General features: G+C 38.8%; 1 protein-coding gene across 3 annotated transcripts in view; it reads right to left on the reverse strand.

Annotated features, from left to right (window-relative positions):
* MAGI2 (membrane associated guanylate kinase, WW and PDZ domain containing 2) overlaps positions 1 to 23,942 on the reverse strand; it is a 1,349,206-nt gene that overhangs the window by 299,724 nt on the left and 1,025,540 nt on the right. For all 3 annotated transcript variants that reach the window (XM_068550445.1, XM_068550444.1, XM_068550443.1), the window contains exons 8-9: positions 11,593 to 11,714; positions 9,513 to 9,695 (exon numbers count right to left, since the gene is read on the reverse strand). In XM_068550445.1, coding sequence (XP_068406546.1) covers positions 9,513 to 9,695; positions 11,593 to 11,714 — 305 coding nt within the window. The remainder of the gene's footprint in view (positions 1 to 9,512; positions 9,696 to 11,592; positions 11,715 to 23,942) is intronic.

The raw sequence follows: 23,942 nt of genomic DNA on the forward strand, positions 1-23,942 counted from the left end.
CTGAAGGATACATCACTAGCAGTGGGGATGTTAGGTATTTCAACAAAATGAAGCGAGGTTCTGAAACTTAGGTGTGTTTGGAAAGAACCAAGAATAAATATACTGTGACAAGCTACACAAGCACAGTTTATTTCTTCTCTACTGGAGATATTAGTATTGGTCAGCTGGCTAGAAATTCAGTTCCGTTTTCTGGCTTTTATAGAGCACAAGATGTTTTCGGAAGCATCTAAAGCTCATAAACGTCTAAAAAGGCAAAAATGACGTTAATATCAAGGGATCTTTAGAAAATTATCTAACTTGGATTTGACTATGAATATTTTGAAGATCTTTCAAACTGAATTGCTGCAACCACTTCCTTTATTTTTATTAGAAAGACAGAGCTAGAGGCCTGGTGATTTTGCTGCTCATAATCTCTGGATGTGGTATTATGATTCACTATTATTTATTCATAGCACGATAGAGACCTGGAAGGCAAAAACATTATCAACATGTGCCAGGAGATTGTGAGAAGGTAGAATTCCCATGAAAGTCAAAGATAATTTTCTCAGGGCACTTTGAACAAACTCAAGGAAGTCAGAAACAAAGAAGCCATAGGAAGGATACTGCAGTAGATGAAAAGATGACTAGGGACTTTTTTTTTTTTTGCCACTTCTCTCATCAAAATGTGGCGCTTAGTTTCCTTCGCCTTTTATCTGGCCTGACGAGTGACTTGATTTGATAACACTGTGCCAGTTCCAGGCTAGGCCTTGAGAGGCTTGACAGCTTTCCCTTTTGCTCTCTTGGAACCCTAAGCCACCATGTAAACTGGTTCAGCCATGCTGCTGTTGAGACGGCACGGAGACGGAGAGGCTGCACCAGCCCTGAGGAGTCCTACCCATCCCCGCTGAGGCCTCACCTTGCACATCCCAGCCCCGGGGAGCTCCTGATGGTGGCAGCTGCACAACACGCCCAATGTGAGACTGGTGGATGAGAAACACCCAGCCCATCCCAGACAAGAAAGTGGAATCTTGAGCAAACATTTGACTGCGCTTTTAAAACACCGAGTTTTGGCATGGTTTGCAATGCGGCATTAGAAAACTAAACAGATACTTCAAATAATAGAAAGATTACATTAGTTAATTTGCTTCCGGCAATTGACAGAACCGTCTAAGTGGTTTACACGACCTAAGTGTGAACACTTATTTGTGGAGGTGGGTGGTGATGAAGCACCGGCTGATTCACTCGGATGTGTTTATAAGGCAGCCAATCAGTAAGACAGGAGTCACGGGAGAGATCATGGCAGTGTGTGCTCAAAATTCAAAAGGAAGCCTGCCCTGGGTATAAGTTGATTATGAGGTGGGAAAACATGACACAGAAGACACTTCTGAATTACTTCTTGGGCTTTCTCATACATATAGATTTTTCTCAGGAGATGGTTAATTAACAAGTGTAGGATTTCATCAAACTGCTAAGGAGCTAATAACGGTTAGAGAGGACCAAAGAACTCTGTGGTAAGGCAGCGTGGGAAACCACCGGGTAACCATTAAGTGGAAACTCATTACTGAAGGGCCAGCCCTAAGAGGGGCAATAGCTGTCACGTTGAGAGTAGGGCGGTCATCTGTCCACACAGCACTCACGGCCCCAGGTTAATCTTTGCTGTTCCATAGAGAGCTAAAAGGTAACTAAAATGTCAGAAAATGCAATCATGAGATAGAATACCCCAAAGAGTACTAAAATCCCAAAGAATGAGAAATTGCACATAGTTCAATGTCCTAGCCTGATATGAAAGATAAACATAAAGATTAATTAGCTTTGTTCTATTGAGTAGATAGCCATAGACTCTACCCCAAAAGTTAGTCCCCAGGAATATTCATAAACACTTCTTCAAAGAAATTCTGAGCATAGGCTTGTTTGAGAGAGGGTCAGGCTAGGACGGAGAATGTTTGCCAAGCTGTACAGTAAGTGGGAAAGGAGTCTTCTTGCTACTACTACATGCGGTGGTTCTCAAACTTCAGTGGGTGTAAAAATGCAGATTCTAAGACTTGTAGTTCAACATGACAGACTAACATACATGGCTATCCCCTTTAACAAAGACTTTAAAATGAATAAACCCACAGCAACGAAGAGAAGGGGAGAGGAGCCATTTTGACAGAGAGGGGCCCTTATAAAACAAGACAGCTCAAGAGAATTTTAGAATATGGAATGTGGACAAACGCATGATAACTGATGTATCATGGCTTTGGAAGGTATATTCTAGAGCAGGGGTTGGCAAACTATGGCCCATGGAGCAAATCCTGCTGCTGCATGTATCTGTAAATACGATTTTATTGAAGCACAGCCATACTCACTTGTTCACGTGCCATCCTTAGCTGCTTTCATGATGACAGAGTTAAACAGCTGTGACAGAGACCACTTGGCCCACGAAGTCTAAAATATTTACCCCTTGACCCTTTACAGAAAGAATTTCCTGATTCCTGTTCTAGTGTGCTTTTGGAGAAAAGGGAAACATGGACATGGAGGAAAGGGAAACATGGACTCTCCATTGCTTTGCAGAATCGCAGAAAGCCTTGGGATTAGGAAACATTGGGTACCAGTATACAGAGGATCTGCCCTGCTACATCTGCATGCAGAACTCTCACCACCTACCCTAAGTCACAGATGAGGGTGTCTCCCAAAAAAGGACCCTATTTAATAGACTTTCATATTCTGCCCCTGCCTAGTAACCTCAGGTTAAATTTGACCAGTCTTCAAACTCCGCCACAGACACAAAAGTCCCAAGCAACTTTTTCAGTGTTCCACTTTTACATACAGACAATCCAAGATCAAAAGACATCTGAGGGCTACGCTCTAGTAAAATGAGCATCCATGACAAAAGAGGATACGGATACGGATAACAGTGGGCTCTGCTTGGGAGAGACATAATGGAAAGTCCCCAAATGTCAGCCGTACAACCAGCCCAGAGAGGAGAATGAGGACAAAAGATGCCCAGAAAAAGGAGGACCCTCTAAGGACCTAATATGATGGTGCTTTTGGGGAAAAAAAAAGTATCATTTTAAGAAAGAGATTGCCAAAAAAAAAAAAAAAAAAAAAACAAAGTAAAACTCCACAAAGCCCTTTACAGGGAGAAAATGTATTAATGATAGAGCGCTGGGGTCAGTGAACAAATTTACAAAGCCATGATAATGCAAAACCTGTACGAATATTACTAAAAGTAGTTTTAAAACTCAATTGGGAGAATGGGGGAGGGCAAGTGGGGAATAAGGGAGTTAAAGCTTCATTTCTTCTGAGAGGAAGTAAATATAGGTCATGTCTAGAACTGTTAAATTGAGACAACAAGGGCAGGACAGGAGAAATTTTTATGCATTATAAATATTTTGATGTTATTATTATTATTATTTTTTACCGTGTGTGTATTGCTTTGACCATTTTTAAAAGTATATAAATGCACATTCTCAGCACTACTTCAAGAAACTTGGAATCAGCAGGTCTAGGGGCACAGAAATCTGCATCTTTAAAAAGCTCCCCAAGTGATTCTGACAAAGTTAATCTTGTGTCCCTTTTAGAGAAGCTAATAAAGAGGTAGCAACCAGTAAAAGCAATAACATCAATCTGCTCAAATGGAGAAATGCCAGAAGCTAGAGAATGTCAGGGTGTTGGCTTTCCAGTTTCTTGCCATTTTACTAATAAAGTGAATAACTATTAGAAGAGGGCAAATAAAAACTAATGGGAGGTGACTGACCTCATAATTCAACCCATCTATAGGAGAACCTCATGGATAGGTCAACTTTCCTTGCTCTTATATTTGTTGAAAACCATAAGCCTTGATTCAAAAATTAGCCTGGGGAGAAACATGAAACACCATGTAACGAGGGAAGCTTTTTAACGGAAGGATGATAGATAAGTATGTTTTAGACTCTGCAGTTTCTACATAAGCCTTGTTACATCAATCTTGATTTTTAAAATAGTTTAAAGAATGTTATGAGGATCTCTGGTGTCTACAAATGATTGCTGGGATGTGGTGAATCCTTAATAATCAGAAGTCGGAAGGTTTCTGGGCACTATGGTAATTTCTTCTAAGAAAGTGTCTTCTGGAACATTATAGGACCATTGGGGATTGGCTCAATTAGTTGTTAAAAAACAGGTGGGGGGGGACAGTGTCCTCCATTTCTCCTGTCTCCATTGCTTCCTAGAATCAGTGCTGACTGAGAACGGACCACCCTACCCTTGTTTCTATAGTACAGGACCCTAAGTCAACTTTAGTAGAATGGATTTTTCTTTGTGTCCAAACTATTGAAATCTCTTTGCCTAAACTAGAGATAATCTAGAGCCAGAAAAGTTGATTAAAATATTTTCATGATTATTTCAATGTCAAATGACATTGCTCGCCTTTTAAATATCAATGATTTATTGTTTATATCTGTAGTGTCTATTATTTTTGTTAACTCTTGAAGTTCATTTATAGATGAAATCATTACAAAAAAGGAAATTAATTTTGTCCCTAACGTGTACTTGTCTTTTAAATTTCATGCAGAAACTGGAAAGATGTTTTGTTTTTGCTTTAATGGTAAGCTATTGGTCTGATTAGCATCGACTAGGTTATATTGGAAAAGAGGAATTCAGCTAATTCAAATTTCACTTTTTAATTTCTAAGTGTACCCATCCATCCATCCAACCAGCCAACAAGTATTTATTGAGTAACTGCTATTTGCCTGGCACTGTTTTAGGTTCTAGGGATTTACAAGTAAAGAAAACATCAATCATAGAGTAAATCTCTATGCCTAACTGGTTAAAAATTTACATGAGAAAGGTTTTATATATAGGTATTCGTGCATTTATGTTTTCTGTTTGAGGATATATGAATATATACTGTCCCTTGATGCTTGCCACAAGCCTGAAGAGTTCATCTTTATCAGTTATAATTATCGTCTTACTTGATACTTCACATAAACACCCACTGAAGGCAAAATATTAACCTACACTGAGATGGCATATAAATGTTTTCCTCGGTATTTCCCACTACTGCGCTTTTGCACATTGCTGTTTCTTCTTCCTCTATCTTTCTTCACTTGTCCACCCAGCAAACGCCTATTCATCATTCAAAACTCTCAGACATCATCTTCTATGAGGCCTTCCCTAAGCTCTTCTCAATAGAATTGACCCCCCTTTCCTCTGTACTATTTCTGGACTTTGTACATATTTGTATTTGCATTGTTATAAATATTCTCTAACATATCACTCATTATTTCTATACTGTAAGCTTCTTAAGAATAGAAACATTTGTTTCCTCATTTTTGCATCCCAAGTAATTATCAGAATGCATGGCACATATGGGTATTCACTAAATATTTGCTGAACTGAACTGAGAAGCCATTCCCTCTACTATAACTTGTGGAATGCTACAGAAATATGTTTACATTTTACTTTAAATGATATCATGATTAAAAATAAACACAATATTTTTGACTATTTAATAAGCAGTGGATTTCAACATTTTATTTTCTTTTCTGATGAGAGAAATTATCATCCCTAAAAAGCCTAATAAAATTATATAGTTAGAAACACACTTAAAAAAAAATTCTGTTGTGCCCTTGCCCAACTCTCCTGACTTAGTGCCGACATCATGGTTATTACAGACTCATCCTATTCATACTGTGTTACAATTACTTGTTTATATATCCAAAGCCCCTCCTGGATGTAAACTCCTCAAGAGCCTGGCCCTTGTCATATCCACCTTTGTAGTCCTGGTGGACAGCAATGACTGTGAAAGGAAGGAGCCTAACAAGTGTTTGCTGAATGAATAAATAGAAGGATAAATAGGAGACAGTGAACAGAATAAAATCCTAGGTTCTTGCTTTCTATTAGGACCGTTCTGTGATTATCTTAAATGCAGAAAATCTGCTAAATTCTAAATAAAGCTTTGACTTTGTTGTTGAGTAGGCTAACTTAGACTGTGTGAGTGTGGCAAACTAGGAAAATGAGTGAGAAGGAAAAACACCTTATTGTGCAAACCTTTTGATTTTATTTTGTCTTTTAAGTTTACACTGAAAGAAGTCTTTTCTAGTTTTGAAACACAGAATAGTGGATTGGGCAAGAGAAAAAGATAACTGGGTTTTTTATTGTGAGAAGAAATGGGTTTGTTACCTGACCAAGGAGGTGAAAGACTTATATGCTGAGAACTATAAAACATTAATAAGGGAAACTGAAGATTACTCAAAGAAATGGAAAGATATCCCATGCTCTTGGATTGGAAGGATTAATATTGTTAAAATGGCTATACTATCCAAAGCAATCTACAGATTTATTACAATCCCTATCAAATTACCCATAACATTTTTCACAGAACTAGAACAAATAATCCTAAAATTCATATGGAACCATAAAAGACCCAGAATTGCCAAAGCAATCCTGAAGAAAAAGAAGAAAGCAGGAGGCCTAACCCTCCCAGACTTCAGACAATACTACAAAGCTACAGTAATCAAAACAGCATGGTACTGGCACAAAAATAGACATATGACTCAATGGAACAGAATAGAGAGTACAGAAATAAACCCACACACCTACAGTCAATTAATCTTCAACAAAGGAGGCAAGAGTATACAATGGGAAAAAGACAGTCTCTTCAGCAAGTGGTGCTGGGAAAGTTGGACAGCCACGTGTAAACCAATGAAGTTAGAACACACCCTCTCACCATGCACAAAAATAAACTCAAAATGGCTTAACAACTTAAATAGAAGACACGACACCATAAAACTCCTAGAAGAGATCATAGGCAAAACATTCTCTGACATAAATTGTTAGGTCAGTCTCCCAAGGCAATAGAAATAAAAACAAAAATAAACAAATGGGACCTAATTAAACTTACAAGCTTTTGCACAGCAAAGGAAACCATAAACAAAACAAAGACAACCTACAGAATGGGAGAAAATATTTGCAACCAAAGCGACTGACAAGTGTTTAATTTCATACAGCTCATACAACTCAACAACAAAAAAACAAACAATCCAATCAAAAAATGAGCAGAAGACCTAAAGAGACATTCTCCAAAGAAGACATACAGATAGCCAAAGAGGCACATGAAAAGATACTCAACATTGCTAATTATTAGAGAAATGCAAATCAAAACTACAATGAGGTACCACCTCACACAGGTCAGAATGGCCATCATTAAAAACTCTACAAATAACAAATGCTGGAGAGGGTATGGAGAAAAGGAGACCCTCCTACTGTTGGTGGGAATGTAAGTTGGTGCAATCACTGTGGACAACTGTATGGAGGTTCCTCAGAAAACTAAAAACAGAATTACCATATGATCCAGCAATCCCACTCCTGGGCATATATCCAGACAAAACTATAATTCAACAAGATACATGCACCCCTCTGTTGACAGCAGCACTATTCACAATAGCCAAGACATGGAAACAACCTAAATGTCCATCGACAGATGAATGGATAAAGAAGATGTGGTATATATATACACAATGGAATACTACTCAGCTATAAAAAAGAACGAAATAATGCCATTTCCAGCAACATGGATGCAACTAGAGATCATCATACTAAGTGAAGTAAGTCAGAAAGAGAAAGACACATACCATATGATATCACTTATATGTGGAATCTAAAATATGACACAAATGAACCTATCTATGAAACAGAATCACGGACATAAAGAACAGACTTGTGGTTGCCAAGGGGGCAGGGGGTTGGGGGAGGGATGCAGTGGGAGGTTGGGGTTAGCAGATGTGAGCTATTATATATAGAATGGATAAACAACAAGGTCCTACTGTATAACACAGAGAACTATATTCAGTATCCTATGATAAACCATAATGGGAAAGAATATAAAAAAAGAATATATATATATATATATATATATATATATATATATATATATATATATATATATATATATATATATGTATGTATAATGGAATCACTTTGCTGTACAGCAGAAATTAACACAGCATTGTAAATCAACTATACTTCAATAAAAAAAGTATTGATGCAAGAAGAAAAGAAATAGGTTTGTTAAATATTTCACTGAAGTTCAAAAGCATTGGGGATCCTTTTCCTTCTACTAAGTCAGTATTAAATCCACAATTTCCTCGTATTCTAATTGTAGGTGATAGGATGATCTTTAATTGAGTCATTTGATGTTTTTTGTGATTTTTGGCAACATGAAAGTGTGGTTGCCTAGTAAAATCTCACCAGATGAACAGCAGAATTAGATACTCTCTAACTTGCAGAAAATTATGTACACGTGATTTTTACAACAGTAGCATTTGAAAAATGTGGTTAGTTAGTTTTGAAACTCTACTCAACTTTCAAGGAAATGTAACATCTATTAAATATATTATTACTCACTAGTGACTGGCAGTGACAAATATACTCATTAGGTGACCTTGAAAAGATGTTCTTTCTATAGGAACCATTTAATAAACAGTCACTTTTAAAATGAAAAATGTCAGATGAAGGTCTCAATTTTATGTTGTTTCTTCATACACAAACCACTTTAAAAACCACGTAATAACAATTTGTAAATGTATGGAGCGTACAAATGGCATAATTTTTCCTCAAAAGTAATTCTCTAATTTCTGTATCTTCTAGGACCCATTGACTTTAGTAAGTTAACATCATAAATTATATCAATGTTGGGAAAAGTGTGAAATGGTGATATATAGTTATTACACTTTGTAATTTTCTAAGGCATTTCAAAAACAATACTCCAAAATTCTTAAATCAGTATTTGATTATTATTTAAATCAGATCAAATTTGATTTCTTCTTTATTTTCCAGACAAGGAAAATAGTATTTATAAATTATGGGACTAATTCCAAGTCATGGACCAGGTAGGAGAATTTAAATTCAGACTACAAAATCAGACTTAGTTCATTACTTTTTTCTCTGTCTCTGTGCACCTTTCATATTTTATATTTTCTTGCCCTTAACAATTTGCCTCTGCATTTCCATGTTAAATGAATTTTGATTATAATTTGACAGATATCCAAGTAACTGCATATGAAAATTCATTCATAAGGACTAGAGAAAAAAACCTTATACATCAAAACATTGTATGGGGATATATAAAGATGAATACCATTAACATTTTTTCTACGAGATGAGCGTGCATATTTAAATATAACTAACCCGGGCAATTCAGCATGAGACTACTATAAGATTAATACGGATTTTAAAAATATCAATAGCTGAACATAAGCAAGAAAAGTATGAAATGTTAATCACATCCCTGAGAAGGGACTCCAGAAATAAATTAGAAAAGTGTCAATCTCAAGGGTCCACTGAATCCAGCAAATAGAAGGGGCAGTCAGAAAAATGAGACAAAAATGGTATTTAAAGTTGTTTCCAGAAATACTTCAATTTGATTATTATTAAATTTAGGGGAGACATAATCTGTGGTCGTCCTAAAGTGAAGTGACCTTTGACCTTCAAATTAAAAACACAGAAAGAAGCTCCTCATATTTGCCTTAGGAAAAAAGTTGCAAAACAATTTTCTAAAGTATTAAGGAACTTACCCGTTTCCATTTTTCCGTCCTGTGCTGCAGGCCCATCGGGAATCACGCTTTTCACCTGCAGAAACTCATCAGGCTCATCTCCACCAATGATGGTAAATCCAAACCCCATGTTGCTCTTTTTCAGTGTGGTGCTGAGAAATGTTCCCTTCAGCTGGGATGCATCCCGGGTAAAGAGTGGTTTTTCTACATTGGCCGATAGAAGTTAAAAAAGAAAAAGCACAGTTAAGGCATGTTCTTACATGGGGAAAAGCCAGCCACTGAGCAGCGATCCCGGGGTAACTGTGGGGTTAATTACAGTAAATGCAAGCAGGCGTGACTTCAGGATCGCACCTCTAAGCACTTTCCACAAACGCAGAGCAGTCCCAAGCGTGCAGGGAAAGGTGAAAGAGCCTGCATGGTTTCGAGAGAGATTTTTTTGCCATCATTGTTTCCATTCACTAAATTCACCTTCTTGTGCTTAAAAAGGGCTGAATCAACAGGTAAAGATAAAGCGGAGCCTAAAATCATCCAGACACATCTGGATGCATTTCTCTTGCTCTGAAAAGGTCCAGGTAGGAGGTATGTGTGAGTGGCCGGTGCTGCCCCAAACCTTGAAGGGACAGGACCAGAAAACCGAAATGGACTATGTTGTTGCCAAAAAAATAGGCGCAGTGGAATATTAGCACCTCTTCAAACGTCTAAATTGTTTAGAAAGCGTGCCTGGATGTGTGACTGAGTTAGCTTTTGCTTATATTATGAGATGCTATAAAGATAACCAGATAAATCCATTTCTACTGACCTGAGAGTGTTTAGTGTACTCTAAAATGTGAGCAAGAGGCAAGCCAATATCTCTAGATATAATTATGAATGTAAAGGTAACATATTTTGTAATAATATGTTGACATGTTCAAATCATATACCTAGATAATCTGAATAGAACTTGAACCCACTCATAGAGGTTTAACTAGTAATTTGTTATTTAACATGCTTTTTCAGCTATGATCGGTAATAAGTATATTCCTATATATATTAAATGTTTTAAAAATAATAGTCATACTAGGAATTAGAATTAATATCTGCTTTAAATGTTATCACTGTCAAGTATTTTATATATATATTTTTAGTTGTTCCATTTTGGGTGATATGATTTGATATTTAAAACAGCCAAACTGTACACAGTGACTTAGTTAAGTATTCTGTTTGCTGTTGTTCCATTTTAGGTGACGTGTAATGGACAAACTATAAAGTCATGAGTCATTATATTGGAATTTTACTTTGTCTATTTACATATCTCATATATCTTTGTGAAGAAGACAGAGCACTTCTTTAAAATATAAATAAAAAACACACATAATCTTGTCACCTCCGTTCCCTTTATGAAAGTAAAGTTTACAATTTGGAGAGAAGTTCCAACGGTGAGACCTTTACATTCATCCTTATTGTGCTGTAGTGATATGGCGTGAAATCAACCGTAGGCATATCTAGACTTCCCGACTACCAGAGCCTCCTTCGTGCTTCCACGTGTGAGTGAGAGCCCACTAAGATGTGAAAAGCGTGTGCGGCATCTCATTCCCGTATGTGGCTCCAGGGTGAAGTGAGGTGCAGCAAGCAACCCAGGACATACCGATGCACCCGGGCCTCCAGGCCAGGTGGCGCCCATAGTAAGACAGGTCACTCACGCTGCGTGACCGCTCCCGGGCAGCGCGGGGGCAGGCGGGTTTGGGCCTAGGTACTGTCGATGAGGAGCTGTCTACTGTCACAGAGGAGAACAAGCCTCATTCGTGTGCTTGGTCATTTGAGGACAAACTTATGAGTCTCTATGGATCTCTGCAGTTTACGGTACCACCGTCATACCCGTTCAGCTCTACCTGGCAACGTGCTGTAAATTCCTATAAGGTGCTACCCGAGGCGTTACCTTCACTCGTGAATGCTAAATGCATGAATTTAGAGACAGAGCAAACACCCAGCTGAAGCTAATTGAGGGGTCTGGGGAAAGCAAATCAATTATATGAAATGGTCCAAGCTAAAGGCCTATTTGGAGAGCAGGCAGTTCAATAGACAGTCTTTCTCTTTGAAACACTGCGTGTTGACAGGTACTAACCTCGGAAGCCTGGGGCCTGCAGGGGCTTTGTTCCAAGTTCTGTGTGGGGCATGTTATGCTGCTGTAGCTTCCTTTTTGCTTCCAGGACAGGGTTTTCAAACTGTGTTCTTCTATTTATGTGGCTGAAAAATAAAATTTCAAATTAGGATAACAGTGGGGCAAAGTCATTTAAAAGAACATAGGAATAGCTCTAGCTGAATGTCCCACCAGCACGCAGTCAGGCCTCTGCTGGGGCTGGCCTGTGTACGGTGCGCATTTCTGGGATAAGAACAGAGCTCTCAATGGCTCTATCATATGGTATTGTATTTAAGTTATGCATGATTCGGCCAAAAGAACTAGAATGTGAACTTGCTTTCTGGTCTACTGTGTTAGTTTGAGACGAGTTTGGTGCATTCAAATAAATGGCCAACAAATGAAATTTATACCAAATGGTGCTTAAGAAAGAAGTATTTGTAAAGTATTTCTAAGCTTTGTAAAGTCCCAATAGCCAACAGGATAAGTATAAGGTCAATTCACTAATTGCTTTACTCTTAGAGCGACTGAAGTCCACACATTTTAGAATCAGACAGACTTGGATTAAAGGACTGTGCGGAAACACTCCTAAGGATATTTAGGAGTTGTGGGATACCTGTAGGATGATTGATAGTGAGATCAGTCAAAAGCAGAGTATTTACATTCCCCCTGGTGAGACAATAAACTTCTAGATATCAGACACAGAGCATCTTTAAGCAAGTGTGGATCAGCTAAACCAAGGGCTTAGGGTTTAAGAATTCCTTATAGTATTCTTACAGGGTGATGCATTCTTGTATAAAGTTTAGAGTTCCTTGTCCATGGAGAGGGTGGGAACCACAGCCCTGCCTAGCAGCAGTGTCAAGTAGTATTATACTGCAGTCGTCTTATCGTGTTTCTGACAATCGCTTTTCTGTCTCACCAGGAATTATCTGACTTATACTAACAGAAAATTGGTTGTTGAGATTTTGTTTCTTTTACCTCCTTCCTTTTCTTACGTGTATTTATAGACCTAAAATAAGAGGATTGTGTGTGCGCGTGTGCACATTAAGTATGTGTACACTTGTCAGTGTGAAATCATACATTGAAAAGAGAAGGTATGTAGGTAAAGGATGAATTTTAGAGACAGATGTGGTCAATTCCCAGCGTTTTCACTTCTAGGCATGTGATTTAGAGCAAGTCATTTGACCTCTTGTGTGTCAGTCTCATGACCTTTAAAATGGGGAGAATTAGAATTCAAGACTGTTGCCATGAGACTTGACTGAGGAAATTTATATGTAGTACCTGGCACAGAGTTAAGTACTGAGTAATTGTTCATTCCTCTTCTAAGCCCTCTCTCCTCTTCATGCTCTCATACAATAATCCTATTTTTGTTTGTACAAAGAACCAAAATCAGGTACATGCCACCCCTCTAGTGTCTCTTACTAAACTCCTTTGAAATCTTCCTATTACCTAAAGAAACATTATTCCTGACTCTGCCCTTACTCATCTCCATATCTTCTCCTTTGGCTGCATCACCACATGCACCTTTTGCTTTGGATACACTCGGAGCCACTCAAATCAGCAACACCCTATCAAGCCTCTTCTCTTTTCCCGTGAGACTCAGAGCATTAGTGGTGTAGCAGCTGAAGCTAGACAGCCTGGGTTTGAGATGGCATCTTAGGCAAATTACTAAACTCTCTGAGCATCAATATTCTCATCTGTAAAATGGGGACATTAATATCTACTTCTTGGAGTTGCTGTGAAGATAAGAGAAATAATGTTTGCAAAGTACAGATATACAGGGAGGACCCCGCAATTGTAAGGTATAGTTGTTCTTTATTTTCAAAGTATAGTTATTCTCTATTACTATTATTTATAAGTGCTGTTGCTGTTATTGTCATTATTATTACAATGTATTTTCCATCTGTTCCATAACTCCTTCTCCAACCTCACCCAGCAACATTCTCTGCCTGTGTCGTGCTCCTCCCCTTGGCTGTCATAAAACCTTCAACAGACTTCTGTCATCACAGTTTATTTATTTTCTTACACCCTGCCTCATAGTCAAGAGAAACTGAGGCCCTTTTAAAGAACAACAACAAGGAAAAGTAAACAAAATCCAGGGTGAAGTTAGTTGAGTCTAGGTGGAAGATCAATAGACAAAATTAATAATGTAGGATCCTATTTGTTTACTAGAGTTATGTTGCAAATTAGCTTTGAGCTTTCAAGCTGCTAATTCAGCAAGAAAGAGAAACCAGTTATATTCTTCACAGTATTTAAGATAAACTCAAGACAGTTGTTCTGAAGGACATATTATTCCTGTTACTGACTCTCTTGAGATCATTCTTTCCAGGTCTTGGATAAAGCTGTTTCTGTGATGTAGTATACAACATCCTAAATGATAATGACACAATAATGAATTTAGTAACCTTATCATACTGTGTTTTATAATTGATTTTCATGTTTATTTCCTTCTCTAGACTGTGCACACCTGTATACAGGATCCATGTGTTATTCAACTTTGTATACTAAGCACTGGACATAGTGAGAGATAATATTTTTTTTGTTAAATGATGAATATGTGTTTTAAAACTTTTGTCTGCAAATATATTTACTAATTTTGAGAAATCAGAAACAGTTCTGAGGTGTACCGAAGTATCAGCTTTCTTCATTTCCTATCTGTTCTGTTTCTGTTTTTCTAGGTCGTTGTTCATCATATACATAACTTTATCCTTAGAAAATACATTACAAGAACCTTCTGGGGTAGATTTACTATACAGTTGGGTTCCTCCAACTTGCTACCTGCATATAATTACTTCCTTAGAAAAGTCATAGCCACTTGCTTTATGGAAACTATGTTGAAAAGATTCCATTCACCATCAAAGTGAAGTTCTACATTTCACAGAGAATGAAAATACCAATGAACTCGCCTGGTATGACTTGTACCTGACAAAGAGTGGAAGCTGGGATGGCTTTAGTGTCCTGAGCTAATTGCTACAGAACATTTGCATTGTCACAAATAAAGTCATTCATTTAGAATTTAAAATGCTCCCAAGCTTTAAAAGACCTATTACAAAGAAATATGATTGTTGCTAAATAGACAAGCCTTGTCTTCCTTGTGCTTCCAATAAGAATAGTTTGAAGTCCTTTTAGCAAGGATTTGGGGGACTTACAATGTGTAAAAGGAAGTGAATGACAAATGTCATCCTCCTCCTCATTGTTTAGGCTCTGTGAGAGAATTATTAGCTAGTTCATCCTGCTCTGTACTGAACAGGAGCCTGGGAAGCTACCAAGAGTTCTTATTCTTTAGTTAAATCTAGTTTATTATCATATTTTAGTAATAGAATTTTTAGGTGTTAAGCGCTAAGGGGATAAGAGACATATTCTGAGGAGGGTAGATCCCAACAACCCCATTTCCTCTTACAAAAAAGAAAGACTACTGATATGAGATCCTTCCATGTGGGAATGGCAAAGGGAACAGGATATTCAAGGATGACATTCCATCACCTTCTCTCTTTGCCAGTACAGTCACTCATTTGCAGCTTAATTCCTCCCTCCCCTTTTCATTATGGAATGGAATGGAAACTTAAGATAAGTTTGTATGTGGCAGTACTTTGTAGTTCTGGATGAACCTGAAGAACTTAAAAAGCAAACAACAGGGCTTCCCTGGTGGCGCAGTGGTTGAGAATCTGCCTGCCAATGCAGGGGACACGGGTTCGAGCCCTGGTCTGGGAGGATCCCACATCCGCGGAGCAACTAGGCCAACTAAGCCCGTGAGCTACAATTACTGAGCCTGCGCGTCTGGAGCCTGTGCTCCGCAACAAGAGAGGCCGCGATAGTGAGAGGCCCGCGCACCGCGATGAAGAGTGGCCCCCGCTTGCCACAACTGGGGAGAGCCCTCGCACAGAAACGAAGACCCAACACAGCCATAAATAAATAAATAAATAAAATTAAAAAAAAAAAAAAAGCAAACAACAACGGAAAGGACTCAGGCCCACCCTAACTCAACTAAGCCACAATCTCCAAATGGGGTACGGGCGTTGACATTTTTAAAAAAAAAAATCTTCCCAGATAACTATATAGTGCAGCGAGGGTTGCAATCCCCTAAGTTAGAAGCTGAGAAGGTGTGAGAAGGTAGTTGAATAAGGACTTTCTTGCCTTATTCAACTGGAAGTCTCTTTTTCTGTGTAGGGCCCTGGGGAATACTAGGAAATGCTCTTTTGCTCTAGAAGAGAGGACACATGCCAACAAAAGGGTGAGACATGCACAGAAGGAAGGAAATCTTTGCAGCTGATGGATGATATGCTGCCAAAGGTAGTCCCAGCTCAGAGTCCTGTGTGACTGCCACCTCCTTCACCGTGGGGAAGCAATGGAAGAAACAGGGGGAAAGTCGTACACCCTGAGCCCATCAGTACACACAGGACAGGTCTGCTGGGTGATGAAGGCCATCATCTGACCCTCACTACCAGTGCTCCCTCCATATTGCAGCTTGTTAACTCTCCACCTTGCTTCTCCTGGGTTTTTGGAGAGGGGCACTTTTAGCGCATAGTCACAAATGACACCTTTTGTACCCACTGGTCACTATCACATCACCTTGACGTCAGTTGACAGGTTAGAAATGGATCTTTGGCTCAGTGTGAGAGACGAAGAAAGCAACTTTCGAGTGGAGATTGTACCACGAGTAAAATATTTCCAAGATGATCAAGGTGGCTACACTAATTACTCCAATGCATGAGGTAGCCAGTGCTCAATAAATATTTGTTGAATAAATGCCTGGAGGGAGGCAGGCATGTATGAAAGGTCATAGATCTCGCTGTTTTCCAGTTTAACTCTCCCATAAAATATATGTTGTGACAGAACTTATGGTGAAGCCAACTTATGTGCTATAACCAATCTGCATTTGGGTAATGATCCATGGAATCCTTCAAAACAGAGAATCTTTCAAGACTTTCTCGTGATAGTGAAAAAGTCATCCCACTTCTGTGATGAAAGATTTGGGTCTGCTGTCTTGTGTTACAACAGAAATGTGCTCAAATGGCAAAGCACTACATTAGGGACAAAATATGGGAGCACCAGGAGGCAGCTCCTCAGCACTGGGTTTGGGAAGGTTGGCTTGGGGTTTGGGGTTGCAGCTCAGTATGTCATCCCTTCTATGCAAACCTGCTCCTTTTGGGGCTTCCCAAAATCTATTTTACTGGGAGCATTTTTTTTTTTTTAAGAGAGAATAATTCCTGAATGGAATCACAGTATGAATTTCCAGGTTGCTTGGAATTCCATAGGTTTTCCTTGACCCTAATTCTGACTCCCATACTTCTGGATGGTCAGGAAAGTGTATGTTGCCTCCTCACATCTGAACCCCTAAACTGTAGCTACACTGGTAGCCAAACACACACACTGCTCCCTCCCTGTCTGTATTTTTATTCATTTAAATACAAGCTTTGAGAAGACCCCATAAAGTTTTCTCTACTATCCACTTGAGATAGATGGAATAAAATCTTCCTCTTGCTTCAGAAGCTAAGAGAAGGTAATAACTCTACAGGGATCTCCTGGGGCCAACCCTCTCGATAGAAGGCAGGACACTGTGTTAAGAGCTTGGTCACTGCAGTCACATTGCTGGCATTCACATCCAAGCCCCACCACATCCTAGGCATATGATCTTTCGCACATTATTTACCCTCCCTGTGCTTCAAAATTTTTCATCTATAAAGCTGGGATAAAAGTAAGACCACCTCATAAAACTGTTGTGCATATTAAATAAATTAAAATGAGTAAATCACTTAAGACCAGTGCCTGGATGTAAGTACTCAATAGATGCTACTGTGATTCATCAGATATTTGTTTCTCAAATGGTCTTTGCTAGGCACTTTGGTAGTGGGCGCAGGTAGGGGCAAAGATCAATCAGACACACAGTCTAGCAGGGGAGATAAAACAGAAACAAAAAGAACTATAAAATAGGCTTTCCATAATATGATGTATGCCTTAGGGTGCTTTGAAAATCTAGATTAAAGACTAATGTTTTAAATATACTTTATTTAAAAAAAAATGAGCTTTGGATAAATGGAAGAATTAAATCTATTTTACTTGGAGCATTTTTTAAAAACAGACTAATTGAATCCCACCTCTTGAAAGATTTCTTCCCAATTCTAACACTTAAGTGATAACTTCCTTTCTATAAATGTCCATTCATTATTCCCTACTGTACCTGAGGGAAATGTGAATTTGCTTTATGAATGTGGGTGGGAAGATTGAGTCATGTGTTACTTTCTCTTGCTCTTTCTGGACATGGGGGTGTCTGATCTGGGGACATAGTGTCCAAGTGGGAGGTGGAATCACGGCCAACTGAGAAGAGTATTTTTATATTTGTGCTGAAACTCTCATAGCTAAGGAGTCTGTCCTCCATTCCCCACCGGGCAGAGCTTCCCAAATGTGGATATATTTTCAGATAAATGAGCTCTCTTCCCTTCCCTAGTAGTAGTGGCAAGTTATTTAGCTGGCATTGATTTGTAATGTGTATTTTATGTGTATCTTATCTATAAGGGGGATTCATCGCTTAGCCATTACTATTTACCAATTACTTGGAAAACTTGATATTTTACTCTCAGCAGAAATGACACTGTGCACTGTCAATCGTGCCGTGAAGCCCCCAGGACCTGCAAGATGCACAGACTCATTTTTAAAAATTTCAGAGCCAGTAGGCATGCATTTAAAAATGTTTTTTATCCATCCCTTCCCTCTCTTAAATTTTATTGCTGGGTGCAGGAGGAGGTTATTGTTATCAAAGGTAACAATAGATTGAGCAAAAGTGGTGAGTCATAAACTTAGAGGGAGAATAGAGCTTAGCTAGAAGGAGACCACAAGACTACACTATTGCAACATCTTTCAGTGTTAAGAGACAAGACTAGATCAATTCTCCTCCACTGGTGTCTGCCAACCCTGACTCACTGGCTTTAGTCCTTTAAGTCTCATGTACACTTTCATGAATGTATCAGTGCGCTAGGCACTGGGAACACGAAAATGAATACAGCACAACCCCTTCACCAAGGGGGCCCGTACTCCAACGGGGCAGACACCCAAGTTGGGTGACCAACCACCCCAGGTTTGTCTAGGACTAAATCGTTTCCCAGGGTGCAGGACTTCCTTTTCTAAAACCTGGACTGTCCTGGGTAAATTGGGCTGAGTTGGTCCCTCTATAAGTGGTCAGAAAATTTGTATGCACAAAGTGGAGACTCCAAAGAAGAAAAGACAACTTAGTCTGATGGTTCAGGGAAGCCTCACAAAGGAAGTGACACTTAAGCAGATTCTAAGAGGATAGATGTATTTTGCCAGATGGAGAAGGAGGCATTTTAGGAAGAGAATAGTGGATTCAAAGGTGTTTGGGAATATCCATCCTGCTTAGCCAGAGTATGGGGCTCGTGAATACACACATGCGTATGTTTGCGTGTGGGTGGTTCCGTGAGAGCGGGAGGCATGGGGGAGAGGATGAGCTTCAAGACGAGGAGGATACTTCCAAGCCATGGGATAAGGTTTTGTTTTGTTTCAAGTTTCCCTACTTCCATTATGGCTTTAGTCTAATGGCTGGCCATAACTTGGAAAGTCTCCATCCTGGAGGATGTGCCTTATTCCTGAACTTGGGGGGATTACAGAATGAGTTTTGCCATATTAACCACATAGGAAAAGTTGCAGTGCTCCCTAGAATTCCCAGTCATTTCAGCATCATTTAGTCGTTACCTCCAATGTACTGGTTATTGTACTCACCTGGTGTTATGAGGATGGACAAGATGCTCTCTCACTGTGAAGAATCACATTACCCAGGGAACTAGACCTTATAAAGTGCTGGGAAGGGTGAGAATGATCTGACTTGTAATATACTGTATGTTGAACTGGATTGCAATTTATTAATAACTTAGGTATGAGTTGTTAAAATGTGAAGTCGCAATATACCCTAAGTCTACTGAACTCCAAAAAATACGATTAAGTATTAAAAACCTGTGCATACACATCACTCATATATAATGTTAGACGTACACAGCCATGGGTACAGGAATACTTTGGGCCTGACATCAAGGTGAGTCAGAGAATGACCAAGGACACTCGGAACAGTGAGGAATCGTGAAGGCGACATCACTAATGTCTAGGATTATCCAGGAAGGAGGGAGTCAGGGAAGGAGTGCCAGTGAGGGGAGATGGACACGATTGGGAACAAGGCTGTGAGATTTTGAAAGTCAACATGATAGGAAGATAATTCCAACTTTATATAATAGCAAACCTCCCCAGGTTTCCAAGTCTAATATTCAGAGTGAGAAAAAGATTAAAAAAATATTATTCTTGACTACTGAGTCTTTAACACTGTTAAGACCAGAGAAAAATAAAACACATAGCTATTCCTTTCATATGTTAGAAAGTAATGCAGAAGAATTAGAAAACAAAGCAAAATTAAAAGTACTTTTGATGAGTCTTAGGGAGAAAAAGATCTTTTGCCGGATACCTAGAATCTGCAGAGAACCTTTCAATACCTTGCCATTAATAAGTGGCCGTGGGCCCTGACTGGGCAGGAGCCTGTCATTCTGAGAAGATAAGGACCCTGGGAAGATAAGAAAGGCATGGAAGAGAAGTCGTGGGAAGAGAGGATAAAGGTTCAGCAGAACCAAGAGCAAAGAAAGGTGGCAGTAAGTTGCTTCATTGTTGTTTTTAATAGATTGCTTTTTGGGGAAAACTACCGTTGCAGAGTTTTATATAATTAACACACGATGTCTAAAATTATGCCATTACGAGAAGAGCAAAGTTCTGAGATGATAGTTTCATGTTTCTGTAACAGGGGATGTATTTTTATGTAACTTGTTTGTTCCTTTGCACAATACACATGCAGGGTTGGTGAATTTAGGCTCCCGTGTTGGCCGAGCTTGTATTTTCCATTCTAAAGCTGCAAATAAAGAAGATGAAAGGTGTGATGTTGGATATTTCACGAGAACGTTCCATCTTGCATGGTTTTAAAGTTACTTAGTTGCTGTTCAGATTTAAATTCTGTTTAACAGATGCCACATTTGTGGAAAGAAATAGTTGTTTGATAAATGAATGTCAGCCTTGTAAATAAAAGACAGAATAATGGGAGAACGGTGGGTAGTAGCGAGAGATGGGAACTAATATTAATTGAGTAAATACTATATGCCAAACCCTCAGGTAAATATGTTCCTTGCTTTTAATTCAGTGGCTCCTCAGAGAGGGTAAACAATTTTCTTCAGTTCTCACAGTAAGAAGCAGATACGTGAATCAAACCCACCTCTGTGTAGTGCCAACTCCAACAACATTGATTTAGGTGGTTCTGACACAAATATACATTTACTTTTCAATGATACTCCTTATGTATATGTAGGCTTGGGCTATCTTTAGTAATCTGTGACTACTTCAGCCAGGTGATTCTCAATTATCAGTGTTATTTGTGAAACTGGAAACTTTCACGGCATTGTAAATGACATGCTGGTTTTTGGAAGATAAAACTGTGAAAATAGAGCACATTATTTTGATTATTAAACGATTTTTTTTAAAGAACCCAATGATTATGTGCATAGAAATAGGGGCTGAATATGTTTTATAAGAAAACATATACGTGTGTGTGTGTTTTGCATATTGTAAAAAGTGAGCAATGAAATGATAATGAGAATATGGGTGAGGAGCCAGGAGACCAGCTTTGGGTGACCTAGTTTTCAAACTAGAAGAGTCTCCTCCAAGGGTTGCCTTTTAGCCTCACTTAGGGCTAATCCTAACTCTACTTTTCTTGAACTTTGCCCTTACCAACTCTGGAAATTGAACATGGGCCACTGTCTCTAGCAATCATGATAATGATAATAAGATTCTGCACTAATATTTATGAGTAAGGTTAGAGTTGTATGTGAGTGAGAATGGGGGTAGTCAATAATAACAACCACGTATGTCTTGTCTCAAACCTTGAAAAGGACAGGTTAGGTCCTGCTGAAGTCCAGTGATACAATAAGGAATGAAAACATGGTACTTACTCAATTACTTACAGAAATTCCTTATGTGGTAACAAGGGGGAACCTCGAGTGCAGGTAAGACCTCCCCTTGACGCTCACATAAGAGTTACCTGTAAATGGTGGATTAGGCTGTGAGCAGTAACATAGGTGAGGGGAGCCACCTGCACCCTGGTTTCCTCAATCTCACAGGGACCTACTGGGCTTCTCCAGAGTGAAAGCCACTTACAATGAGTCTCAGTTATCACTCTCTGTTATTTTTAAGATCAAACAAGTGTTTGAAGTTTAAACCACATTTGAAGATTAAGTCTACCTCTCACTACCTTTGTAAAGTTCCCCTAATATCTCTGAACTGCAATGGCCTCATCTGTAAATATCCTATTCACCTCACAGGACTGTTTTGAAGAGAAATATGTGAAAGTGTTTAAAGATGAAGCACTGTATAGATTTTAATATTATCTTGTTGTACTGAGAGTATGGGAGTCAAGTGTAACTTAAATATGGACAGCATCAGGTCTCTTAATTCCTGTCCTGGGCTGTAATTCTATTTCTACCGCCTACGAGCTTGATGGTCTGGCTTCTTTAAGTTTCTCTGTCTGTAAAACATGAATAATAGTATCTAACATACAGTGTTGTGGTAATGACTAAATGAATTATGTAAAATGCTTAAAACATACCAAGTGCTTAGTAGACGGTAGCAATTAATATGACTTTTCTGGGTTGACTGATATTTATTAACTATTTACATATTAAGTCAATGCCCCCAACTAACTTACTAAGTAATATTACAGGAAAAAGAAAGATAATCATTCCTATCATTTTATCTATCTGAAAATATATTCATATGTTTTTTGATGCCCAATTAAAACTGGAGAAAGTGAAGTAAGAATAAAATGAGGGGACTTTGTCAACTTCTATATATGAGTGTTGTGCTTAATGGAAATTGGAACTAAGCTCTTTTCATTATGACAGACTCAATAAATGGAACTTAATAAGCTTTCAGAAACCACACACCTAATGGTGAGGAGTTTCTTCTGGACTAAATTAATGCAAATTTAATTTTATTGGTTTATCAAAGCAAATGGTCTCTTTTTGCCTATAGTAGATCCGGTTAAGCTCAGCCACAGAACATGATGTTTTTATTGATAATTTAAAAGTTCATCTTACTTAGCTAGATTTAACATATGAAATTTGATAATAAAAAATGTGTGATCCGTCTATTTTTATTACACAATTAGCTGTCTATTATAAGATAATTTCATCTAAAGTCATCTGTTAAACACTAGTAATAAATAATGTTTAACAATGTCACTGTACTATAAAAAAAGGAAAACAATATCCTTTCAAATGTATTCAGCTTTGACAGCGGTGAAAAAAACATAGTTCTTACCTGACTTTTTGTTTATAACCTTATCTTTATCTTTCTGACTTTTTATTTAATGATAATCAGTCTCATATCTGTTGATACCAACTACATTTCTACTTTTTGTCAGAGCTTTGAAAGGAGATTCTATTATAATAATCCACCCTTTTTGTAAGTCTTCTTTCTTTAACACTCACATGATGGGATTGTTAAAAAAATTAAAATAAAATAAAAGAATGGTAATATATGTTATTGTCTAGCCAAATAACAAGTAGAAAGGGAAAGAAAGAAAATGCTGTTACATTTTAAGTACTCTTTGATCAGCAGGCATAATGAGAAAATAACAAGGCTTATTTAACACAGGAAAATGGCTGCCGGAGCCTGAACCAAGATGGCGGAGTAGAAGGACACGCTCTCACTCCCTCTTGTGAGAACACCGGAATCATAAGTAGCTGCTGGACAATCATTGACAGGAAGACACTGAAACTCACCGAAAAAGATACCCCACATCCAAAGACAAAGGAGAAGCTACAATGAGACGGTAGGAGGGGCACAATCACAGTAAAGTCTAATCCCATAACTGCTGGGTGGGTGACTCACAGACTGGAGAACACTTATACCACAGAAGTCCACCCACTGGAGGGAACGTTCTGAGTCCCATGTCAGGCTTCCCAACCTGGGGGTCCAGCAACGGGAGGAGGAATTCCTAGAGAATCAGACTTTGAAGGCTAATGGGATTTGATTGAAGGACTTCGACAGGACTGGAGGAAACAGAGACTCCACTCTTGGAGGGCACACACAAAGTAGTGTGCACATTGGGGCCCAGGGGAAGGAGGAGTGACCCCTGGGGAGACTGAACAAGACCTACCTGCTAGTGTTGGAGGGTCTCCTGCAGAGGCGGGGGGTGGCTGTGGCTCACCGTGGGGACAAGGACACTGGCAGCAGAAGTTATGGGAAGTACTCCTTGGAGTGAGCCCTCCCAGAGTCTGCCATTAGCCCCACCAAAGAGCCAA

Source organism: Eschrichtius robustus, chromosome 8, assembly GCF_028021215.1.
Source record: "Eschrichtius robustus isolate mEscRob2 chromosome 8, mEscRob2.pri, whole genome shotgun sequence".
Lineage (NCBI taxonomy): Eukaryota > Metazoa > Chordata > Mammalia > Artiodactyla > Eschrichtiidae > Eschrichtius > Eschrichtius robustus.